Raw genomic sequence first — 22,563 nt, 5'->3', positions numbered from 1 at the left:
GGTGTTGAACGGTTGGGATTATAAATGGATCAACCCATTCTAGAGGGCGCAATTATTATCCCATTTGTTTGAAAATGTTCACGTGCTATTTTGTTTTGATGTCTAATAGCCATGACAAATAAGTAGCATAATTTGATATGGCGGCTATAAAACCGATGTCGTTTTATAGCAGCCATAACTTAATTAACACGACCCATAGTGGGGGATGAAAATCTTGGCCCATCCCAACTTACTAGTTAGTAGTTCAATTTTCCTATTTAGGTATCAAAATATCTTCTGTATGTACCTGCGGAATGGAGGGACTTCCGCAGGTACATACAATATGCCAATACAAGGAGTATATCTCCTACTGGTGATACATTATCATATCCTGACAATTCCAACGAGTCGAAACTTTTAAACGGAAGAATTCTTTCGGTGCAACGTTGTTCGTTGTAGAGTTTCTTGGCAAATGTGTTTACCAAAAAGTAGTTCCAGTACAAGGGTTGCCTTTTATATTTCGGGATTGGATTGGACAACCCTTTTGTTGCAATCTGCCAACTAACAGCTCAATCATAAACCTTGACATTTTTAAGGTCACACTTTCTCAGAACGTTTTGACATACGAGCGCTATTTGTGTTGTTTACAGTAACTTAAAAAATTCATCTCACCCTAAAAATGGAATTAAATCGTGAACATTTTCCTGCGATTCTTTTTTACAACTCCCGGCGGGGATTAACTCAACAAAAGTCCATCGATGAACTTAATTTAATTTTTGGCTATGAAGCTCCATCTAGGACCAATGTTTATCGATGGTAAGGTGAATCCAACCGAGGATGTAGTTCACTCCCAGACGAATTTCGTGAAGGTCATACAAAATCAGTTGTTGTTCCAAAAACCATTGATGCAGTGCGCCAACTGACTGACTCAATCTCACCTATCGTGAGATTGAGACAATCTTAGGTATTAGTGGGACCAGACAACCAAAAAAGACTCGTGTCGATTGGTCGAAAAAAAATGCTCCAAAAAGCCGATCGCTGTGCTTCGCAATACGTCTATGACATCGTGACAGGTGATGAATAGCGAATTTAAGCGTATGAGCTCGAAGTAAACAGCGGTCGACAGTATGATGTTTCAAGATGAGCCAAATCCAACAAAAGTTGCTCACGGATGCTTTCAAAATTCATGTTTTGGGGATAACTCAATCAGAGTGGCAAAAAAGCTTTGACAATTGGTTCAAACGCAAGCAAAGGAGTGTATAAATCTTAATGGGGAATATTTTGAAAAGCAATAAAGCGATTTTTGATGATTATTATTTGTCCCAAAATATAAAAGGCAGCCCTCGTATAAATTCTCTAGACATTGTTCATACGTTGTCTGTCCTCCGAATGTACCCCACTGTAATAGTCGTGGAGACTATGATCTTTTATGGCCTAGGACTTGGATCTGTTTTCTATAGAGCTGCATGATTCCCTTCAGGATTTGTATGACATGGTACAAAAAAATTTTAAATATATAATTTATTTTAAAACTATTTTATTTTATAATAATGTAAAAAAAATTTAAACTTTTGCATTAAAAATTATTTTTTAAATCATTAATTCCTTAAGCAAAAAAAATGTATCCTTCTATTTTTATTATCCATGCTTTTTGCCGCCACCTCCATGTTTACCGCCAGATTTTCCACCTCCACCACCTTTTTTCTTAGATCCTTCTGCCAACATGCGGGGTCCAGCCAAAACCGACATGACCATCAGAAATATTAACATTAATATGCAATACTTCATTGTCGATGCTACAGGTAATTAACAAGATAAAGTATAAAATTCTACTAAAATTCCGCAAACAATGCAAATGTTTTTATATTAAAAAAAGATGCTGTTTAGTTACTACCCTTCATCGCATATCAAAGATAAAGAGAAAAAAATTGCATATGGGAGAAAATTGCAATTATTAGACACTTTAAATAAAATTAATGAGGGCTCAATTGATTTTGGCTAATTATCGACATTAAGCAGAAAAGTGTAATACCTTAAATCAAATCACAGTTTAGGGTTACAGTTTAGCCACTATCTAGGGTTGCCCAAAAAGTAATTGCGGATTTTTCATATAGTCGGCGATGACAAATTTTTTCACAGCTTGTGACTCTGTAATTGCATTCTTTCTTCTGTCAGTTATCAGCTGTTACTTTTAGCTTGCTTTAGAAAAAAAGTTTAAAAAAGTATATTTGATTAAAGTTCATTCTAAGTTTTATTAAAAATGATTTTACTTTCTTTTAAAAAATCCGCAATTACTTTTTGGGCAACCCAATAATTGACCCCACCATGCATTACGTTTAAAGTTCGTTCTGTGCCTTAAGAGTTTATAGGGGCAAAGTACTTGTGTGTTGATGAAGAAAGAAAACAGACCAAGGATATTTTTAAGAGCGCCTAGAGAGAGAATATGACCGCTGCCCCGCCCATGATATTAAAATCGTTCTGGGAGATTTTAATGCGAAGATAGGGAAGGAAGACATCTTTGGTCCAACAGTCGGAAAGTTTAGCCTCCACGAGATAACGTCAAGTAAAGGGTTAAGGCTGATAGATTTCGCTGCGGCAAAAAACATGGTAGGTAGTAGCACCAGATTTCAACATAAAAATATTCACAAAGCCATATGGCTGTCACCCGATCAAAACACGAGAAACCAAGTTGATCACATTGTAATAGATGGAAGGCATTCATCCAGTGTGTTAGCTGTACGATCGATCCGTGGAGCGAATATAGATTCGGATTATTACCTTGTGGCAGCAAAGGTTCGCACCCGTTTGAACATGGCGAGGAAAGTACTATCTGGCACTGCACGGAAGCTGGACATTGAAAAGCTGACCCAACTGCTTGATGAAAGCACTCCTTGTTCCGATGACGCAGTGGCAAACTCCATGGAAAATGCCGAGAAATCCGTACTTGTGTACCGGAAGCCTCCTCCAAGAAACCCATGGTACGACCAAGAGTGTCGAGATGCTGCTGCCAAGCCAAGAATGCGGCATATGGAGCAACCCAGCAATCAGTAGCACCGCGCCAGATGAAGGAGAGGTATCGGGAGAAAAGGAGAAAGGAGAAACGTCTATTCCGCAGAAAGAACAAGTAAAAGCGTGCTAAGTTCGGCCGGGCCGAATCTTATATACCCTCCACCATGGATCGCATTTGTCGAGTTTTTTTTCCCGGGATCTCTTTTTAGGCAAAACGGGATATAAGAAAAGATTTGCTCTGCTATTAGAGCGATATCAAGATATGGTCCGGTTTGGACCACAATAAAATTATATGTTGGAGACCTGTGTAAAATGTCAGCCAATTCGAATAAGAATTGCGCCCTTTGGGGGCTCAAGAAGTAAAATAGAGAGATCGATTTATATGGGAGCTGTATCGGGCTATAGACCGATTCAGACCATAATAAACACGTACGTTGATGGTCATGAGAGACTCCGTCGTACAAAATTTCAGGCAAATCGGATAATAATTGCGACCTCTAGAGGCTCAAGAAGTCAAGATCCCAGATCGGTTTATATGATAGCTATATCAGGTTATGAACCGATTTGAACCATACTTGGCACAGTTGTTGGATATCATAACAAAACATGTCGTGCCAAAATTCATTCAAATCGTATAATAATTGCGACCTCTAGAGGCTTAAGAAGTCAAGACCCAAGATAGGTTTATATGACAGCTATATCAGGTTATAGACCGATTTGAACCATTCTTGGCACAGTTGTTGGATATTATAACAAAACACGTCGTGCCGAAATTCATTCAAATCGGATAAGAATTGCGACCTCTAGAGGCTCAAGAAGTCAAGACCTAAGATCGGTTTATATGACAGCTATATCAGGTTATAGACCGATTTGAACCATTCTTGGCACAGTTGTTGGATATTATAACAAAACACGTCGTGCAAAATTTCATTCCAATCGGATAAGAATTACACACTCTAGAGGCTCAAGAAGTCAAGACCCAAGATCGGTTTATATGGCAGCTATATCAGGTTATAGACCGATTTGAACCATACTTGGCACAGTTGTTGGATATCATAACAAAACACGTCGTGCCAATATTCATTCAAATCGGTTAAGAATTGCGCCCTCTAGAGGCTCAAGAAGTCAAGACCCAAGATCGGTTTATATGACAGCTATATCAAAATATGGACCGATATGGCCCATTTACAATACCAACCGACCTACACTAATAAGAAGTATTTGTGCAAAATTTCAAGCTTTACTCCTTCGGAAGTTAGCGTGCTTTCGACTGACAGACGGACGGACGGACGGACGGACAGGCGGACGGACGGACAGGCGGACGGACGGACAGGCGGACGGACGGACAGACGGACGGACATGGCTAGATCAACATAAAATGTCACTACGATCATGAATATATATACTTTATGGGGTCTCAGACGAATATTTCGAGTAGTTACAAACAGAATGACGAAATTAGTATACCCCCCATCTTATGGTGGAGGGTATAAAAAGGAAATGGAAAGACGTGAGTGTGAGCGAATTGAGATGTATAGGAGTCACAATGAAGTCCGGAAATTCTACCAAAGAATTAAACATCAAACCAATGGCTTTGGTTCTGGCACATCCTCCTGCAGAGACAAAGAAGGAAATGTGGTAACTGACACAGATAACACGCTGACGATATGGAAAGAAAATTTTACCCAACTGCTAGTGTCCGACGTTGGCGGCGAAGAGGATACCACAGAACCAATCCCTGATGATGGTATAGAATGTTTACCTCCTAGTTAGAATGAGGTCCAAGTAGCAGTGACCTGACTAAAGAACAACAAGGCAGCAGGAGCCGACGGGTTACCAGCTGAACTATTTAAGACCGGAGGCGACACGCTGATAAGGCGTATGCATCATCTTATCTGCGCAATCTGGCTAGAAGAACGCATACACGATAATTGAAACCTCAGCATACTAAGTCCCTTACACAAGAAAGGAGAGAAGACGGAATGTGCCAACTACAGAGGAATAAGTCTCCTCCCCATCGCATACAATATACTCTCAAGCGCACTGTGTGAAAGATTAAAACCTAAAGTTAATGAGATAATTGGGCCCTATGAATACGGCTTTAGACCTGGTAAATCCACCCTGGACCAGATATTCACACTGCGCCAAATCCTGGAAAAGACCAGAGAAGGACAAATCAACACCTACCGTCTCTTTGTTGACTATAAAGCCGCATTCGATACTCCTTTACGATCAAAGGTATTTCAAGCCATGCCTGAGTTTGGTATCCCTGCAAAATTAATAAGACTCTGCAGGATGACACTTGCTGAAACGCGTTCCTCAGTAAGAATAGGAAAGAATCTCTCCGAACCGTTTAATACCAAACGAGGTTTCAGACAAGGAGACAGCCTATCGTGTGATCTCTTTAATATTCTGCTGGAGAATATTATACGAGATGCTAATGTGAATAGATTTGGCACGCTAATCACAAGAGAACACATGCTACTCGCCTATGCCGACGACATCGATATCATAGGTCGGACACCGGTAGTAGTAACTGCAGCCTTTGAAAGAATCGAAAGAGAGTCAGTGAAAATGGATCTGGCAGTAAATGGAGAGAAGACGTAATGGTTGGTTTCAACTCCCAAAAAGCCTTGCACTACCGAGCAGTTAAAGAAAATGGAGAATGATGGGAACCAAAACTATGAGACAGTCAGTAACTTTATCTACCTCGGCACCGCCGTAACCGAAACGAATAACACCAGTTTTGAGATTAAGCGAAGAATAATACTGGCAAACAGATGCTACTTTGGACTAAGTAAGCAGTTTAGAAACAAGGCCACCTCTCGACAGACAAAGATTACACTACACAAGACACTGATACTACCCGTGCTGTTATATGGTTCTGAAGCATGGGTACTTGCGAAAGCAGATGAGGCAGTGCTTGGAGTATTTGAGAGAAAGATTCTTCCTAAAATTTATGGACTAGTTTGCGTTAATGGAGAATATAGGCGACGTATGAACCACGAGCTGTATGACAACGATAGCATAGTTACACGCATTAAAGTACAACGGCTGCGTTGGCTAGGTCATGTTGTCAGAATGGATGAAGAAGCTCCAGCAAAGAAGTCTTTTGAAGGAAAACACGGTGGTGCATGCAAACCGGGAAGACCAAAAGTCCGATGGAAAGATAAAGTTGTGGGAGACACCTCGAAACTTGGTGTCAGTAGTTTTAGAATGAGCGCAGAAGATCGAGGCGCTTGAAACGCTATTCTACGTTCGGCTAGTGAAACAAATATTCTGTCATAGCCAATTAAGGTAATGTAAAGTAAAGTAAAGTGCACCTTTTAAGCCATTGGCCTAAAAAATACATATATTCATTTCACATGTTTTCAGCATGTAAATTTTTTATATGATGTTTGGCAGTCGTTTACGTGAAAAGCCGAATATAGCACCAGCGCCTAGACAGAAAAACAAGGAATACTATCCGAGCACCGCGGCCACAAACCGAAGCGCCGGTTTCTAGCTGATTGACCCCGCCATGCTTTACATTTAAAGTTCGCTGTGCTCAAAGAGTTTATAGGCGCAATCCTTTTTTCATATTAGAAAAATTTCCGGCCAAAGTCCCAAAAAAATCATTGTTTCCAAAAAATTTTTATTAAGTTTTTTTTCTCCAACACAAAATATCATTTCATTGTTTAACTTCAAAATTTTTTTTTATATTCCAAGATCAGATTAACCATGTTTTTTGCCTCCACCTTTTCGGCTGCTACCACCACCACCACATCCTGTTTTGAATGTTGCCTCTGCTAACATCCTCGGTCCTGCAAAAACAGATATAATTGCGAGAAACAAAACTATTAAGTAGGTATATTGCATTGCTTAAACTTGCAAAACTGATTAATCTAAAGCTTTCGAAGTGTTTTTATACCCTAGGAGAAAAATTCAAACAAATATTGTAAATTATACAAACATATTAAAACAATGGGACGGATTAAACAATACACTGTAATACTCTGAAATTATATAAAATGTATTAAAGGTGACAAATCCAAAATGGTCGTGACAATAATTCATGGTATACATGTCTTGCTCCAAGAAATTGAATTGTTTTATAGCTAATCTGAGAAAATTATCATTTAATTGTCTTGCGCATGATTATGAATGTAAAGATCTTCGTAATGATAAAAAAAAACCAGTAAGGAAAGGCAAAAGTCGGGTAGAGCCGACTATATAATATCCTACACCACCCAGTCTAGATACTACTCTTCTCTTCTATTCTTTGTAACACCCACACTCTAAATCACTTTCTGATTCAACTTAGCTGAGTCCGTCTGTCTGTCCGACGGATATGGATATAGCTCGTCAAATTTTGGCATGGTCCTTCAAAATTGGTTCAGAATAAGATATAGATCCCACTTTGTACTTATATGCTTTTACAGTCGGCACCGCCCGACTTTTGGACAACCATGGGTTTGGTAATTACCCGGTAAATGCCAGCTGCAATTTACTGCAATTTTGTGTTCATTGTTCTTATATCTAAAGTGTTTAAATATTTTTTTTTTTTGACAAAATAATTTTGGTTAGTGAGGCTCGAGTCCGATAGCCTCCCACCTACATCCCGCCCCTCTGACCAAGTCCGTGAGATAGATGTTTGTTTGTCTGTTCCGTCTGACGGCTGAACCGATGACTACATTTTCTGATATCCTAAGGAGGCGGACCCTCCCCTTAGCCCAATTTTAAAAGACACCAGATCTCGGAGATGGATGCACCCACTTAAGAGAAACTTTCCATGTCACCTTATGGTACCCCAGAAACACGAAATTGGTGTAAAACTTTGGGATGACTACATTTTCTGATATCCTAAGGAGGCGGACCCTCCCCTTAGTCCAATTTAAAAAAAAAAAAACACCATATCTCGGAGATGAGTGCACCCATTTAAGAGACATTTTGCATGTCACCTTATAATACCTTAGAAACACGAAATTGGTATAAAACTTTGGGAGTCAAATAACCTGGGGGACGGACATGTTTACCGATTGGGACAATATGGGTATCAAATGAAGGTTTTTAAGAGTAGAGTGCTAACATGGCATAAATTTGCCAGCCTAAGCGTCGGGAGGTATTAAACACTGGGTCCTAGTACCTAGGAGGCCGCCCAGGCCCCTCCCAAAATAAAAAGTGGACCGATCGGTACAATAAGAGACTTCAAGTACCTGTACAGCCGTCCCAAGCCCAAAACCGCCCCAAAAGTAGTGCCAACAAGTAAAAGCGTGCTAAGTTCGGCCGGGCCGAATCTTATATACCCTCCACCATGGATCGCATTTGTCGAGTTCTTTTCCCGGCATCTCTTCTTAGGCAAAAAAAGGATATAAGAAAAGATTTGCTCTGCTATTAGAGCGATATTAAGATATGGTCCGGTTTGGACCACAATTAAATTATGTTTATGTTGGAGACCTGTGTAAAATGTCAGCCAATTCGAATAAGAATTGCGCTCTTTGTGGGCTCAAGAAGTAAAATAGAGAGATCGATTTATATGGGAGCTGTATCGGGCTATAGACCGATTCAGACCATAATAAACATGTATGTTAATGGTCATGCGAGAATCCGTCGTACAAAATTTCAGGCAAATCGGATAAAAATTGCGACCTCTAGAGGCTCAAGAAGTCAAGATCCCAGATCGGTTTATATGGCAGCTATATCAGGTTATGGACCGATTTGAACCATACTTAGCACAGTTGTTGGATATCATAACAAAACATGTCGTGCAAAATTTCATTCCAATCGGATAAGAATTGCGCACTCTAGAGGCTCAAGAAGTCAAGACCCCAGATCGGTTTATATGACAGCTATATCAGGTTATGAACCGATTTGAACCATATTTGGCACAGTTGTTGGATATCATAACAAAATACTACGTGCCAAAATTTATTCAAATTGGATAAGATTTGCGCCCTCTAGAGGCTCAAGAAGTCAAGACCCAAGATCGGTTGATATGGCAGCTATATCAGGTTATAAACCGATTTGAACCATACTTGGCACAGTTGTTGGATATCACAACAAAACACGTAGTGCAAAATTTCATCTCAATCGGATAAGAATTGCGCGCTCTAGAGGCTCAAGAAGTCAAGACCCAAGATCGGTTTATATGGCAGCTATATCAAAACATGGACCGATATGGCCCATTTACAATACCAACCGACCTACACTAATAAGAAGTATTTGTGCAAAATTTCAAGCGGCTGGCTTTACTCCTTCGGAAGTTAGCGTGCTTTCGACAGACAGACGGACGGACGGACGGACAGACGGACGGACATGGCTAGATCGACATAAAATTTCACGACGATCAAGAATATATATACTTTATGGGGTCTAAGACGAATATTTCGAGTAGTTACAATCAGAATGACGAAATTAGTATACCCCCCATCTTATGGTGGAGGGTATAAAAATCAAAGTGGACCGATCGGGACAATATGGGACTCAAATGAAAGGTTTTTGAGGGTAGAATACGCAATGCTGTCAAAAATTGAGTCCAAGTACCGATGAAAGGTATTCGGGAATAGAGTATGAATATGATATATAAAATGGGATCCAAGTATCTAAGGAGCCGTCCCAAGCCCAAACCGCCTCTAAAGTACCACTTAAAATCAAAATGGACCGACCGGGACAAATGGGACTCAATTAAAAGTTATTCGAGTACCTAGGGCGACGTCCCAAGCACAAAACCGCACCAAAAGATCCGCTAAAAATCAAAATTGGACTGGTCGGGACAATATGAGACTCCAGTGAAAGGTATTTGGAAGTAGAGTACGAGTATGATTATGGAATATTAAATATTGGGTGTAATTACAAAACCAAAATCGTCCCAAGGGACTCAAATAAAAGGTATTCGCGAGTAGACTACGAATATGCTATTAAAAATCAGGTTCAAGTGATAGGAGGTAGTCATACCCTCCAAAACACCTTACAAAATGTGAATATTTCTCATGGGGCTATATGGAGCTGAGCGAGCCGGGTACAGATAGTTCCAAGTAAATTTGATATCCCGATTACACGTCCTAAGCCTATAGAGGGCGCAATTCTTTTCCGATTTAGCTGAAATTTTGCACAACTACTTCTCACATAATATTAGACAAACATGATAATATGGGACTCAAATAAAAGGTATTCGCGAGTAGACTACGAATATGCCATTAAAAATCAGTTTCAAGTGATAGTAGGTTGCCTATCCCTCAAAACACTTTACAAAATGTGAATATTTCTCATGGGGCTATATGGAACAGAGTCGTCTGGGTACAGCTAGTTCCAAGTTATCCTTTGTTTGCCTATAAAGCGGTATCGGGCAAAGACCTTTACAAATGCGATCCGGAGTGTAAATAATATTCGGCCCTGCCGAATAATGGACCCAAAGTCTCCGAGTAAAGCGGCTAGTTACCGAGGTTTCTAGTCGCGCGCCTTCTAACCTAACCCAACCTTTTCCCAAAATGTACGAATTTTCATCGGAAACGGTTCAGATTTAAGTATAACTTTCATATATATCTTTGTTCGATTTGTACTAATTCTGTAATAATTTGGTCATTTATTAACCGATCCTCACAAAATTTTACAAGATGGGTTCTCTTATGTCTCTTCATTTGAGTTTCGTTTCAATCGGTTCAAATTTAGATATAAATCCCATTAATATATATCTCCCGATTTTCAACCAATCTTCTCAAAAGTATTGCACGACGATTTCCTCTATGACTCCCAAAATATAGACGGATTTGGGTCGTTATTTTTGCACACCCTGCACACCCAATTTGATGTAGGGTATCAAAACGTCCGCTTTGCCGGACTTTAACCAGTCGTTAATTGTTTAGTTATCTATTGCCTATAAAGAGAAACCGTGCAAATGCATATTTCGAATGTCAGGTTGATAAAGCCTTTAAACACATCCAAAGCCCATAACATACCGAAGGATTAGCCTTAAAATGAAGTTACATAGCAAAAAATATATTCTACGTAAACTCGAGTTGTAAAGCCTTAATAGCCTCTTATCTGTCCTAATATCATGGCAGAGTACTGTTAACCATGTGTTTACAAACATTGAATAAATTCCCCATAGAATTACTAAAGCAAGGTTTCCACATCAAGGGGGAATAACCTGATGTGCATTAATTTACGATTATTACATCTCACATAGGCACACAATTAAAAATGGCTCGATACATGCATCGTCGCCTACACAAGCCACTTAACCAAAATATGTGTTCTTTGTATAGGTAAAATTAATATTTTGCAATTTTTATACCCACCACCGAAGGATGGGGGTATATTCATTTTGTCATCCCGTTTGCAACACATCGAAATATGCAATTCCGAACCTATAAAGTATATATATTCTTGATCAGCATAAAAATCTACGACTATCTAGCCATGTCCGTCCGTCTGTCCGTCCGTCTGTCTATCCGCCCGTCCGTGTGTCTGTTGAAATTAGGCTTTAAAATAGTCTTTAAAAATAGAGATATTGAGCTGAAACTTTGCACAGATTCTTTTTTTGTCCATAAGCAGGTTAAATTTGAAGATGGGCTATATCGGACTATATCTTGATATAGCCCCCATATAACCCGATCCGCCGATTTAGGGTCTTAGGCCCATAAAATCCACATTTATTATCCGATTTTGCTGAAATTTGGGATCGTGAGGTGTGATAGGCCCTTCGACATCCTTTTTCAATTTGGCCCAGATCGGTCCAGATTTGCATATAGCTGCCATAAAGACCGATCTCTCGATCTAAGGTTTTGGGCCCATAAAAGGCGCTTTTATTGTCCGATGTCACCGAAATTTGGGACAGTGAGTTGTGTTAGGCCCTTCGACATTCGTCATCAATTTGGCATAGATCGGTCCAGATTTGGATATAGCTGCCATATAGACCGATTTCTCGATTTAGGGTCTTAGGCTCATAAAAGTCTCATTCATTATTCGATTTTGCTGAAATTTGGGGCAGTGAGTTATGTTGGGCCCCTTAACATACTTCTGCAATATGGAGCAGATCGGTCCAGATTTTGATATAGCTGCCATATAGACCCATCCGCCGATTTAGGGCCATAAAACCTCATTTATTATACGATTTTGCTGAAATTTGGGACAGTGAGTTGTGTTAGGCTCTTCGACATCCTTCTTTAATTTGGCTCAGATCGGTCCAGATTTGGATATAGCTGTCATATAGACCGATCTCTCGATTTAAAGTTTTGAGCCCATAAATTTGGGACAGTGAGTTGTGTTAGGCCCTTCGACATTCGTCATCAATTTGGCCTAGATCGGTCCAGATTTGGATATAGCTGCCATATAGACCGATCTCTCGATTTAAGGTTTAGAGCCCATAAAAGGCTCATTTATTGTCCGATGTCGCCGAAATTTGAGACAGTGAGTTGTGCTAGGTCCTTCGACAGTTTTCTTCAAATTGGCTCAGATCGGTCCAGATTTGGATATAGCTGCTATATATACCGATCTCTCGATTTAAGGCTTTGGGCCCATAAAAAGCACATTTATTGTGCGATATCGTCGAAATTTGGGACAGTGAGTTGGGTTAGGCCCGTCGACATCCGTCTTCAATTTGACCTAGATCGGTTCAGATTTGGATATAGCTGCCATATAGACCGATCTCCAGATTTAAGGTTTTGGGACCATAAAAGACTCATTTATTGTCCGATGTCGCCAAAATCTGGGACAGTGAGTTGTGTTAGGTCCTTCGACAGTTTCCTTCAATTTGGCTCAGATCGGTCCAGATTTGGATATATCTGCCATATAGACCGATCTCTCGATTTTAGGTTTTGGGCCCATAAAAGCCTCATTTATTATTCGATTTTGCTGAAATTTGGGACAGTGCGTTGTATTAGGCCCTACGACATCCGTCTTCAATTTGGTTCAGATTTCCTATATCCAAATCTGGACCGATCTAGGCCAAATTACCATACCATACCATATAGACTGATCTCTCGATTAAAGGCTTTGGGTCCGATTTCGACGAAATTTGGGACAGTGAGTTTCGTTAAGCCCCTCGACATATTTCTGCAATTTTGCCTAGATCGATCAAGATTCGCATATAGCTGCCATATAGACCGATCTGTCGATTTAAGGTCTTGGGCCCATAAAATGCGCATTTATTGGCCTATGTCGCCGAAATTTACGACAGTGAGTTGTGTTAGGCCCTTCGTCACTCTTCTTCAATTTGGTCCAGATCGGTTCAGATTGGGATATAGCTGACTGATCTCTCGATTTAAGGTTTTGGGGCCATAAAAGGCGCATTTATAATCCGATTTCACTGAAATTTGACACATTGGCTTATGTAAGGCTTTTTGACATCCATGTCGTATAAGGTTCAGATCGGTTTATTTGATCTGACTTAGTATTTGGTCCAAATCGGAAAATATTTCGATATAGCTGCCATGGAGCATAAGGTATGCATTTCTCACCGGATTTTGACGAAAGGTGGTTTACATATATACCCGAGATGGTGGGTATTCAAAATTCGGCCCGGCCGAATTTAACGCCTTTTCACTTGTTTTTAGTTGTCAGACAAATATGGAATAATTAATCAGTGCTAAATAGGCAATACGATTTAATTGTTCACTATTTTAAACAAAAATACTACAAAACTTGTGTTTTCGATTTCTTAGAAATAAATTCCCAGTAAATTATTGTGTTCTGCATTTTGCTTGAGGCTTACACTTTTTAGCGTTAAAATTTTTCTTCCCAGAGACCTTTAGTAAATTTGTATTTTGGAAAATAAATTGCAGACATAACAACAACTGTCGTTAGCACCTAGCCCAATCTATGATGCAATATGTTTGTTATATAATTACATATTTATTTTAATTAGTAATTAGATAATCACAACTAACCAATAATCAAAAACTAACACCCACATACCCAGTAAACAATAATAGAAATAATTTATGTAAATTATATGAAAAAAATAACCAATCACCACAAATTAAAAAAAAAGAAAAATATTAATAAACATAAAAACCACAGCTTTGATATCAATTATTTTTTATTAAATAATATTTCAACAGTTTGTAGATTTTCTTGCCCATAACAGTGAACAGTAATCTTGGTATCGGTGATTTTGCGCGGCTTGCTACAGGACACTGTTTGTCTTCGCTCCGCCATGGATTCTAGCTAGCGTCGATCACCTCCAGTTCCTTCGCCATCGTTGTCGGCCTTGGGGCGTTTGGTTGTTGTAGGGGGACGGCCACGAGGACTGGGCAAAGGATCGGCTGCCACCATGGAGCCCATTGTGGCAATAACAGCCAGAAGACCAAAAATGAAGAATAAGCTCAGGAATTTCATTTTTACTTTTTCCAAAAGGGGTGTTACACCGAAATCTGTTTACACACTCTCTAAGTTTTCGTCTAAACCTTTTCACAATTTTACTGATGCTGTACTTTGGTGAAATGTTTACTTTTATACTGACTCAAGTTAAAGTGGCGCTGTTCGATTTGCCTCTAAACATGGCTGTTTAATTGTTAACATAAATCTTTTTGGTACAATTAGATATTATCGGGGGAAAGCTATTTTTTTTCTTTTTGTTCAATGTGTATTGAAAATCTGTCAAAAACATTTAAAAGTCCCAATGTTTGTGGTGCGTGTAAATAGTAAAATGCATTCACAGTATTTTGAAACCATGATGGAAAAGTTTAAGAGGAAGAATCTCATCGTTCCTTTGTTAATACATCGTAAATCTTTTCTTAACAATAAAATCAAAACTGCCAAAATTTCTTTAAAAATCGAATTTTAACACAATTTCATAATTTCATGCCAAAGTGGTTCAAGCAAATTTTCAACACTCATGGTATAGATATACGTACACTCAAAAAAAAAATTGTTTATGACCAAAGTTTTGCGATAAATTCTTGCAAGAATTTTTGAAAAATTAAAAGTTTTCTTACCATACCATAGAAGGCATTGACGAAAATGTCAAAAGGATTACGATAGCACTGGTGGGGTCTTTCGAAGACAGTTGTCCTCTTCGGAAAAGGAAATCAGCCCAAGAAAACCCCTGGATGAGCGGGGAGACTCACGCGAACGCAGACTTTTTAACAGGGCAGCAGTTGCAAAAAAAAAGGAAATTTATTGGCATGTGTACTACTGTACACGAAATCGAAAAATAAATGCGCCATTTATGGAACCAAAGCCTTATCGGTATATATGGCAGCTATATTCTAATCTGGACCGATCTTTTCCAAATTGAAAAAGGATGTCGAAGCACCTAGCACAACTCAATGTCCCTAATTTTGGCGATATCAGACAACACGCCTTTTATGGGCCTAAGACCTTAAATCGAGAGATCGGTCTATATGGCAACTATATCCAAATCTGGACCGATTTGGGCCAAGTTACAGAAAAATGTCGAAAATCCTAACACAATTCACTGGCCCAACTTTTGGCGAAATCGGACAATAAATGAACCTTTTATGGGCCCAAGACCTTTAAACGAGATATCGGCCTATATGGCAGCTATATCCAAATCTGGACCGATTTAAGCCAAGTTGCAGAAAAATGTCAAAGAGCCTAACACAATTCACTGGCCCAAATTTCAGCAAAATCGAATAATAAATGTAGGTTTTATGGGCCTAAGACCCTAAATCGGCGGATCGGTTTATATGGCAGCTATATGCAAATCTGGACGGATCTGAGCCAAATTTACGAAGGATTTCGAAGGGCTTAACACAACTCACTGTCCCAAATTTCAGCAAAATCAGATAATAAATGTGGCTTTTATGGGCAGAAAACCCAAAATCGGCGGATCGGTCTATATGTCAGCTATATGCAAATCTGGATCGATCTGGGCAAAATAGAAGAAGGATGTCAAAGGGCCCAACACAACTCACTTTCCCAAATTTCGGCGAAATCAGACAATAAATTCGCCTTTTATGGGCCCAAAACCTTACATCCAGAGATCGATATATATGGGAGCTATATCCAAATCTGGACCGATTTTTCCCAAATTGAAGAAGGGTGTCGAAGGGCCAACACAACTCACTGTCCCAAATTTCAGCAAAATCAGACAATAAATGTGGCTTTTATGAGCAGAAGACCCAAAATCGGCGGATCGGTCTATATGGCAGTTATATCCAAATCTGGACCGATTTGGGCAAAGTTGCAGAAAAATGTCGAAGAGCCTAACACAATTAACTGGCCCAACTTTCGGCGACATTGGACAAAAACGCGCCTTTTATGGCCCCAAAACTTTAAATCGAGAGATCGGTCTATATGGTAGCTATATCCAAATCTGGACCGATTTGGGCCAAGTTGCAGAAAAATGTCGAAGAGCCTAACACAACTCACTGTCCCAACTTTCGCCGAAATCGGACCATAAATGCGCCTTTTATGGCTCCAAAACCTTAAATCGAGATATCGGTCTATATGGCAGCTATATCCAAATCTGGACCGATCTGAGGCAAATTAAAGAAGAAGAATGTCGAAGGGCCCAACACAACTCACTGTCGTAAATTTCGGCAAAAATCAGACAATAAATGTGGCTTTTATGGGCCCAAGACCCAAAATCGGCGAATCGGTATATATGGCAGCTATATCCAAATCTGAACCGAGCTGGACCAAATTGCAGAAGAATCGACACAACTCACTGTCCCAAATTTTGGCAATATCAGACAATAAATGCGTCTTTTATGGGCGTAAGACCTTAAATCGAGAGATCGGTCTATGTGGCAGCTATATCCAAATCTATACCGATCTGGGCCAAATTAAAGAAAAATGTCGAGTGGCCCAACACAACTCACAGTCCCAAATTTCAGCAAAACCGAATAATAAAAAAATAAATGACCCATTATGGATGCTGACTGAGAAGGGATTTGAACCCGTCTGCTACGCGACGTTGTTACAATGCTTCCAAGGGGTAAGGATTCGAACGTGCTATGCAGAACGACCGAAAGGGTCTTGCATATGGCATATGACTGGGCTAGACCCAGAAGTCTCAATGTTAACCCAGAGAAGACTGAAATATGTCTGTTCACGAGGAAGACGATGGTGGGCCAATTTAACGCACCACGTTTACTCAATAAGACGATTTCGATATCTGACAAGGTCAAATACTTAGGTGTGATCTTGGACGGGAAACTGAATTGTAATTGTCACATTCAGGATCGTACTGAGAAGGCTTACAGATGTTGGGTACTATGTAGATGGGCCGTAGGCTCGAAATGGGGCCTGAATCCTAGGATAATACACTCGCTCTACAGGAGCGTGATTAGACCAATACTTACTTACGCCTCAGTAGTTTGGTGGACTGCTATGGAGAAAAAGTGCAACATAACAACATAACAGGACAACACCTGTCTTGGCCTATGCCAAAGACAGGTGTTGTATTGGCATAGGCGGAGCGATGAGGACCACGCCCTCTAGGGCACTGGAGACTGTTCTAAATATCCGACCCATTCACATACAAATTAAGTGTGAGGCAGCCACTGCGGCTATGAGACTTAAGGCGATGGGAGAATGGATTGAGGATGGGAACAGCTCATCCCATCGCGGTATAATCGAGGCGACGATAGGAAATCTGGAAGGAAGGGAAGAGGTTTCCGATCGGTTACCTGAGATGAACCTTGAAGTCGAGTGCGAGGCCCTACTGCCATCGGCACAGTCTTGGATTGAAGGAATCCTAGTATTGTCATCTGGAAGATCATGTTACAAGGATGGATCAAAGCTAGAGGACAGAGTGGGCCTGGGGGTTTACTTTGAGCACCCAGGGACTGAGATCTGTTTTAGACTGCCTGACCATAATACGGTCCCGCAGGCGAAGATCCGGGCGATCACGGAATGCATGAAGTGGTGTGGTGGTAACGCGAGGATGTCGACTGTAAACATCTTTACCGACAGTAAAATTGCCATAAGGGCAATAACAACCAGGACGGTAAGGTCACAAACAGTCTTGCAGTGGATGAAAGAGATTAATGTCTTCTTTGAGAATGGGAAAATCCGCATCGTTTGGGTGCCGGGCCATAACGGAGTAAGGGTAAATGAAAGGGCAGACGATTTGGCGGTGAAGGCCAGAGGATTGCCGTTGGTTAACCCGAAGCTTTTCGGGTCGACGCAGTCCGAGTTATGGGAGTGGGCGACAAATGCACATGCAACATTGTGGAACAGCGAAACGGTCGGTAGGACGGCGAAAATCCTATGGGAAGGGGGTCGGTTCCTCCCCCTTATGCCAAAAACACAACCGAAAATCCTAAGTGGACCGATCGCAATAATATAGGTATCAAATGAAAGATATTAGAGGGTGTTATGGAGGAATATGGTATTAAAATTTGAATTTAAACACCCATCGTGTCGCCCCAACCCCAAAACTCCCCAAAACAGACATATTGGGTGTTCATTTAAATATGGGGCTCAAATGAAAGGTGTTCGGGAGTAGATTTCGAATCTGGCGTACAAAAGCAGATCGAAGAATAGGGGGTCACGCCACCCCTAAAAAACGCCATTATACCCATTATAACTATATGATACTTGGCTGAACCGATTTTCTTTAAATGTTCTGGAAGGAAACATAGACTAATAATTTTTAGATATCGGGTGAATGCGGACCCTTCCCTTTACTCCAAAAACACCATCATATCCGAAAGGGTTCCGATGGGCACAATAAGGGTATCAAATGAAAGGTATTGGAGACCAGAACACGAATATGGTATTAAAATTTGGGTTCAAGTACCCAGCCGGACCCCCCAACCCCAAAACTCCTCTAAACATATATATTCCAAATTCATGTCAATATGAGACTCAAATGAAAAGTATTAGGCAGTAGATTACAAATATAGCATAAAACATTAGGTCCAAGTAATAGGAGGTCGCCCATCCCCAAATACGCCTAAATGGGCATATTAGACGAACATTGCTATATGGGACTCAAATGAAAGGTATTAGGGAGTAGATTACGAATATGGCATTAAAATTTGCGTTCAAGTCTAGGTGGCGCTTTTCCTCCTAAAGATACGTCAAATGGGATATTTGACCCATTATGACAATATGGGACTCAAATGAAAGGTATATAAGAGTAGAAAACGAATTTGATATCCAATTTTGGAGCCAAGTGTTTTGAGGTACGCCCTGAAGCACCCCCTAAACTTAACTTAATTTCCATTGGGAATAAAGAACGAATGTGATATCTATTTTCAGTATAAATTGCCGATGGGCGCCCCAGCACCAAAACACCCTCCAAACGGTTCATATTTACCGGCCATGGCAATATGGGGCTCAAATTAAGGGGATCTGGAAGTGCAGCACGAATTTGATATCCATATTTAAGTCACAATGTCAGAGGTGCCATCCCTCCCCAAATAAGTCGAAATGTTTAAGGTGCCATCCCTCCCCAAATGAGAACATTACCACCAGGAACCCAGAAGGGGCAAATTCTCATACATCAATGAGTGCTTTCCGATTAAAGTTTAAACTCAATGATAAGGGACCTATTTTTATAACCGAGTCCGAACGGCGTCCCGCAGTGCGACACCTCTTTGGGGAAAATTTTTTAAATGACCCTGCATGTCATTTTATTTATTTAAACTTAAACTTTTTTTATTTAAACTTTAAAACACTGTAACCTATTACATGAATTCAAATGCTTAGCTTTGCTTCGAAATAGCAGTTGCTGCCATTTTTCCCATTAGATTCGTTTCCACCGCATTGCAAATAGAGTTGTAAATTTCATTAGAAACAACACAACAGACATTAATTGTTTGTGATTTCTTTATTTGTTTGCCTTTAACATTTGGACATATCAAAAGATTTGCAGGGGATACGTAATTCAGCCACACACCAGGCTGACTAGCTGGCAATGCATTTTAGGTAATTTTGATGTAAATGCCACTGCTTTTAGTATTAACATCTAAAACGCTTGTAATTACAGCGGTTTATCATTTCAACGATACATTCATGATCTGATGTGGACTGGGCTATCAGCCAAGTGAAATCTTCAGTCAGCTTAACTATTCAATTGTTAGATACCTTTAATAAATCATTGGATTTGTAGTGTGCTTCAGGAAATTTTTTAATAATTTTTAAAAAAAAAAATTTTAAACATGAATGTGTCATGGGCGCTCTTCGGAAATCAACTTTTTGCATAGTTCGCAAAATGTTTGAAAGCAGTTGGGGTCTCAAGGCTTAGGTAATACTGTGGATAAAGCCTGTAAAAGCAAGAGGTAACTTTGATATAGTGAAGAAAACTTACCACAGGATACGAAAACCTGCAAGAATGGAGGTAACAGGGACAGGTTTGGTCCAAATCGGACCATATTTCGATATAGCTGTTATGGGGGCATTAATTATGGTTTTTTCACCGGATTATGACGAAAGGTGGTTTACATATATACCAGAGGTGGTGGGTATATATACCACCTCTGGTATATATGTAAACCACCTTTCGTCATAGTCCGGTGAAAAAACCATAATTAATGCCCCCATAACAGCTATATCGAAATATGGTCCGATTTGGACCAAACCTGTCCCTGTTACCTCCATTCTTGCAGGTTTTCGTATCCTGTGGTAAGTTTTCTTCACCATATCAAAGTTACCTCTTGCTTTTACAGGCTTTATCCATAGTATTACCTAAGCCTTGAGACCCCAACTGCTTTCAAACATTTTGCGAAATCCATGATTAATGCCCCATAATTAATGCCCCCATGGTCCAAATCGGACCATATTTCGATACAGCTGTTATGGGGGCATTAATCATTGATTTTTCACCGTATATATGTAAACCACCTTTTGTCATAATCCGGTGAAAAAACCATAATTAATGCCCCCATAACAGCTATATCGAAATATGGTCCGACTTGGACCAAATTCGACACAGACATTGAGTGGTCTAATAAGTACAAGTCATTGTTCAATTTTGTAGAACAAAATATTGGTCTTTTTGGTAACCATATCGAAATATAGACCGATCTGCACCATATACGACACGGATGTCGAAAGGCCCAACATTAGTCACTGTGTAAAATTTCGGATTATAAATGTGCCTTTAATGGTGCCAAGACTTAAAATCGAGAGATCGGTCTATATGGCAGCTATATCCAAATCCGGTCCAAATTGGACCAAATTGAAAATGGATATTGAGGGGCCTAACAGAACTCGCTGTCCCAAATTTCATCGAAATTGAACAATAAATACGCCTTAATGGGCCCAAAACCTTAAATCGACAGATCGGTCTATATGGCAACTATATCCAAATCTGGACCGATCTGAGCTATATTGCAGAAAGATGTCGTGGGGCCTAATTTAACACATTGTCCCAAATTTCGGCGACATCGGATAATAAATGCGCCTTTTTAGCGCTCAAAACCTTCAATCGAGAGATCGGTCTATATGGCAGCTATATCCAAATCTAAACCGATCGGAAATTGAAGAAACATGTCGAAGGGCCTAACACAACTCACTGTCCCAAATTTCGTCGAAATCAGAAAATAAATGTGCCTTTTATGGACCCAAGATATTAAATCGAGAATTCGGTCTATTTGGCAGCTATATCCAAATCTGGACCGATCGGGGCCAAATTGAAGAAGTATGTCCAGCGGTCTAAAACAACTCTCTGTCCCAAATTTCGTCGAAATCAGACAATAAATATGCCTTTTATGGGCACATCAAACAATAAATGCGCCTTTTATGGGCCCAAAACCTTAAATCGAGAATTCGGTCTATTTGGCAGCTATATCCAAATCTGGACCGATCATAGCCAAATTGAAGAAGGATCTCCACCGGGCTAACACAACTCACTGTCCCATATTTCAGCAAAATCGCATAATAAATGTGGCTTTTATAGGCATAATACCATAAATCGGTGGATCGGTCTAAATCCAAATCTAGACCGATCTGGGCCAAATTGAAGAAGGATGTCGGAGGGCCTAACACAACTCACTGTCCCAAATTTCAATGAAATCGGATTATAAATGAGCCTTTTATGGGCCCAAGACTTTAAATCGAAAGATCGGTCTATATAGCAAGTATATCCAAATCTGAACCGATCTAAGCCAAAATGAAGAAGAATTTTTGAAGGGTCTAACACAACTCACTGTCCCAAATTTCGGCGAAATCCAAAAATAAATTCGCCTTTTATGGGCCCAAGACCTTAAATCGAGAGATCGGTCTATATGGCAGCTATATCCAAATCTATACCGATCTGGGCCATTTTGCAGAAAGATATCGAGGGGCCTAAGGTAACGCACTGTGCCCAATTTCGGCGACATCGGATAATAAATGCTACTTTTTTGCGACCAAAACCTTAAATCGAGAGATCGGTCTATATGGCAACTATCTCCAAATCCTGACCGATCTGGGCCGAATTAAACATGGATATCGAGGGGCCTAACACAACTCACTGTCCCAAATTTCGTCCAAATCGGACAATAAATGCGCCTTTTATGGGCTCAAGACCTAAAATCGAGAAATCGGTCTATATGGCAGTTATATCAAAATCTGAACCGATCAAGGCAAAATTGAAGAAGGTTATCGACTGGGCTAACACAACTCACTGTCCCAAATTTCAGCGAAATCGGATAATAAAAGTGGCTCTTCTGGGCCTAAGACCCTAAATCGTAGGAC

The 22,563-nt window shown here is 40.1% G+C and overlaps 1 protein-coding gene across 1 annotated transcript; it reads right to left on the bottom strand.

The window, feature by feature from the left end:
- Nucleotides 1–13,617: 13,617 nt before the first annotated feature.
- LOC106084872 (uncharacterized) lies at nucleotides 13,618–14,408 on the bottom strand. The gene has a single exon (XM_013248812.2). The coding sequence runs from the start codon at nucleotides 14,302–14,304 to the stop codon at nucleotides 14,134–14,136; it is 171 nt and encodes a 56-aa protein (XP_013104266.1). The 5' UTR covers nucleotides 14,305–14,408; the 3' UTR covers nucleotides 13,618–14,133.
- Nucleotides 14,409–22,563: the final 8,155 nt, after the last annotated feature.

This window comes from Stomoxys calcitrans, chromosome 5 (genome assembly GCF_963082655.1).
Source record: "Stomoxys calcitrans chromosome 5, idStoCalc2.1, whole genome shotgun sequence".
Lineage (NCBI taxonomy): Eukaryota > Metazoa > Arthropoda > Insecta > Diptera > Muscidae > Stomoxys > Stomoxys calcitrans.
The sequence above is the reverse complement of the archived record's forward strand: the minus strand, read 5'-3'. Positions and strand labels throughout refer to the sequence as shown.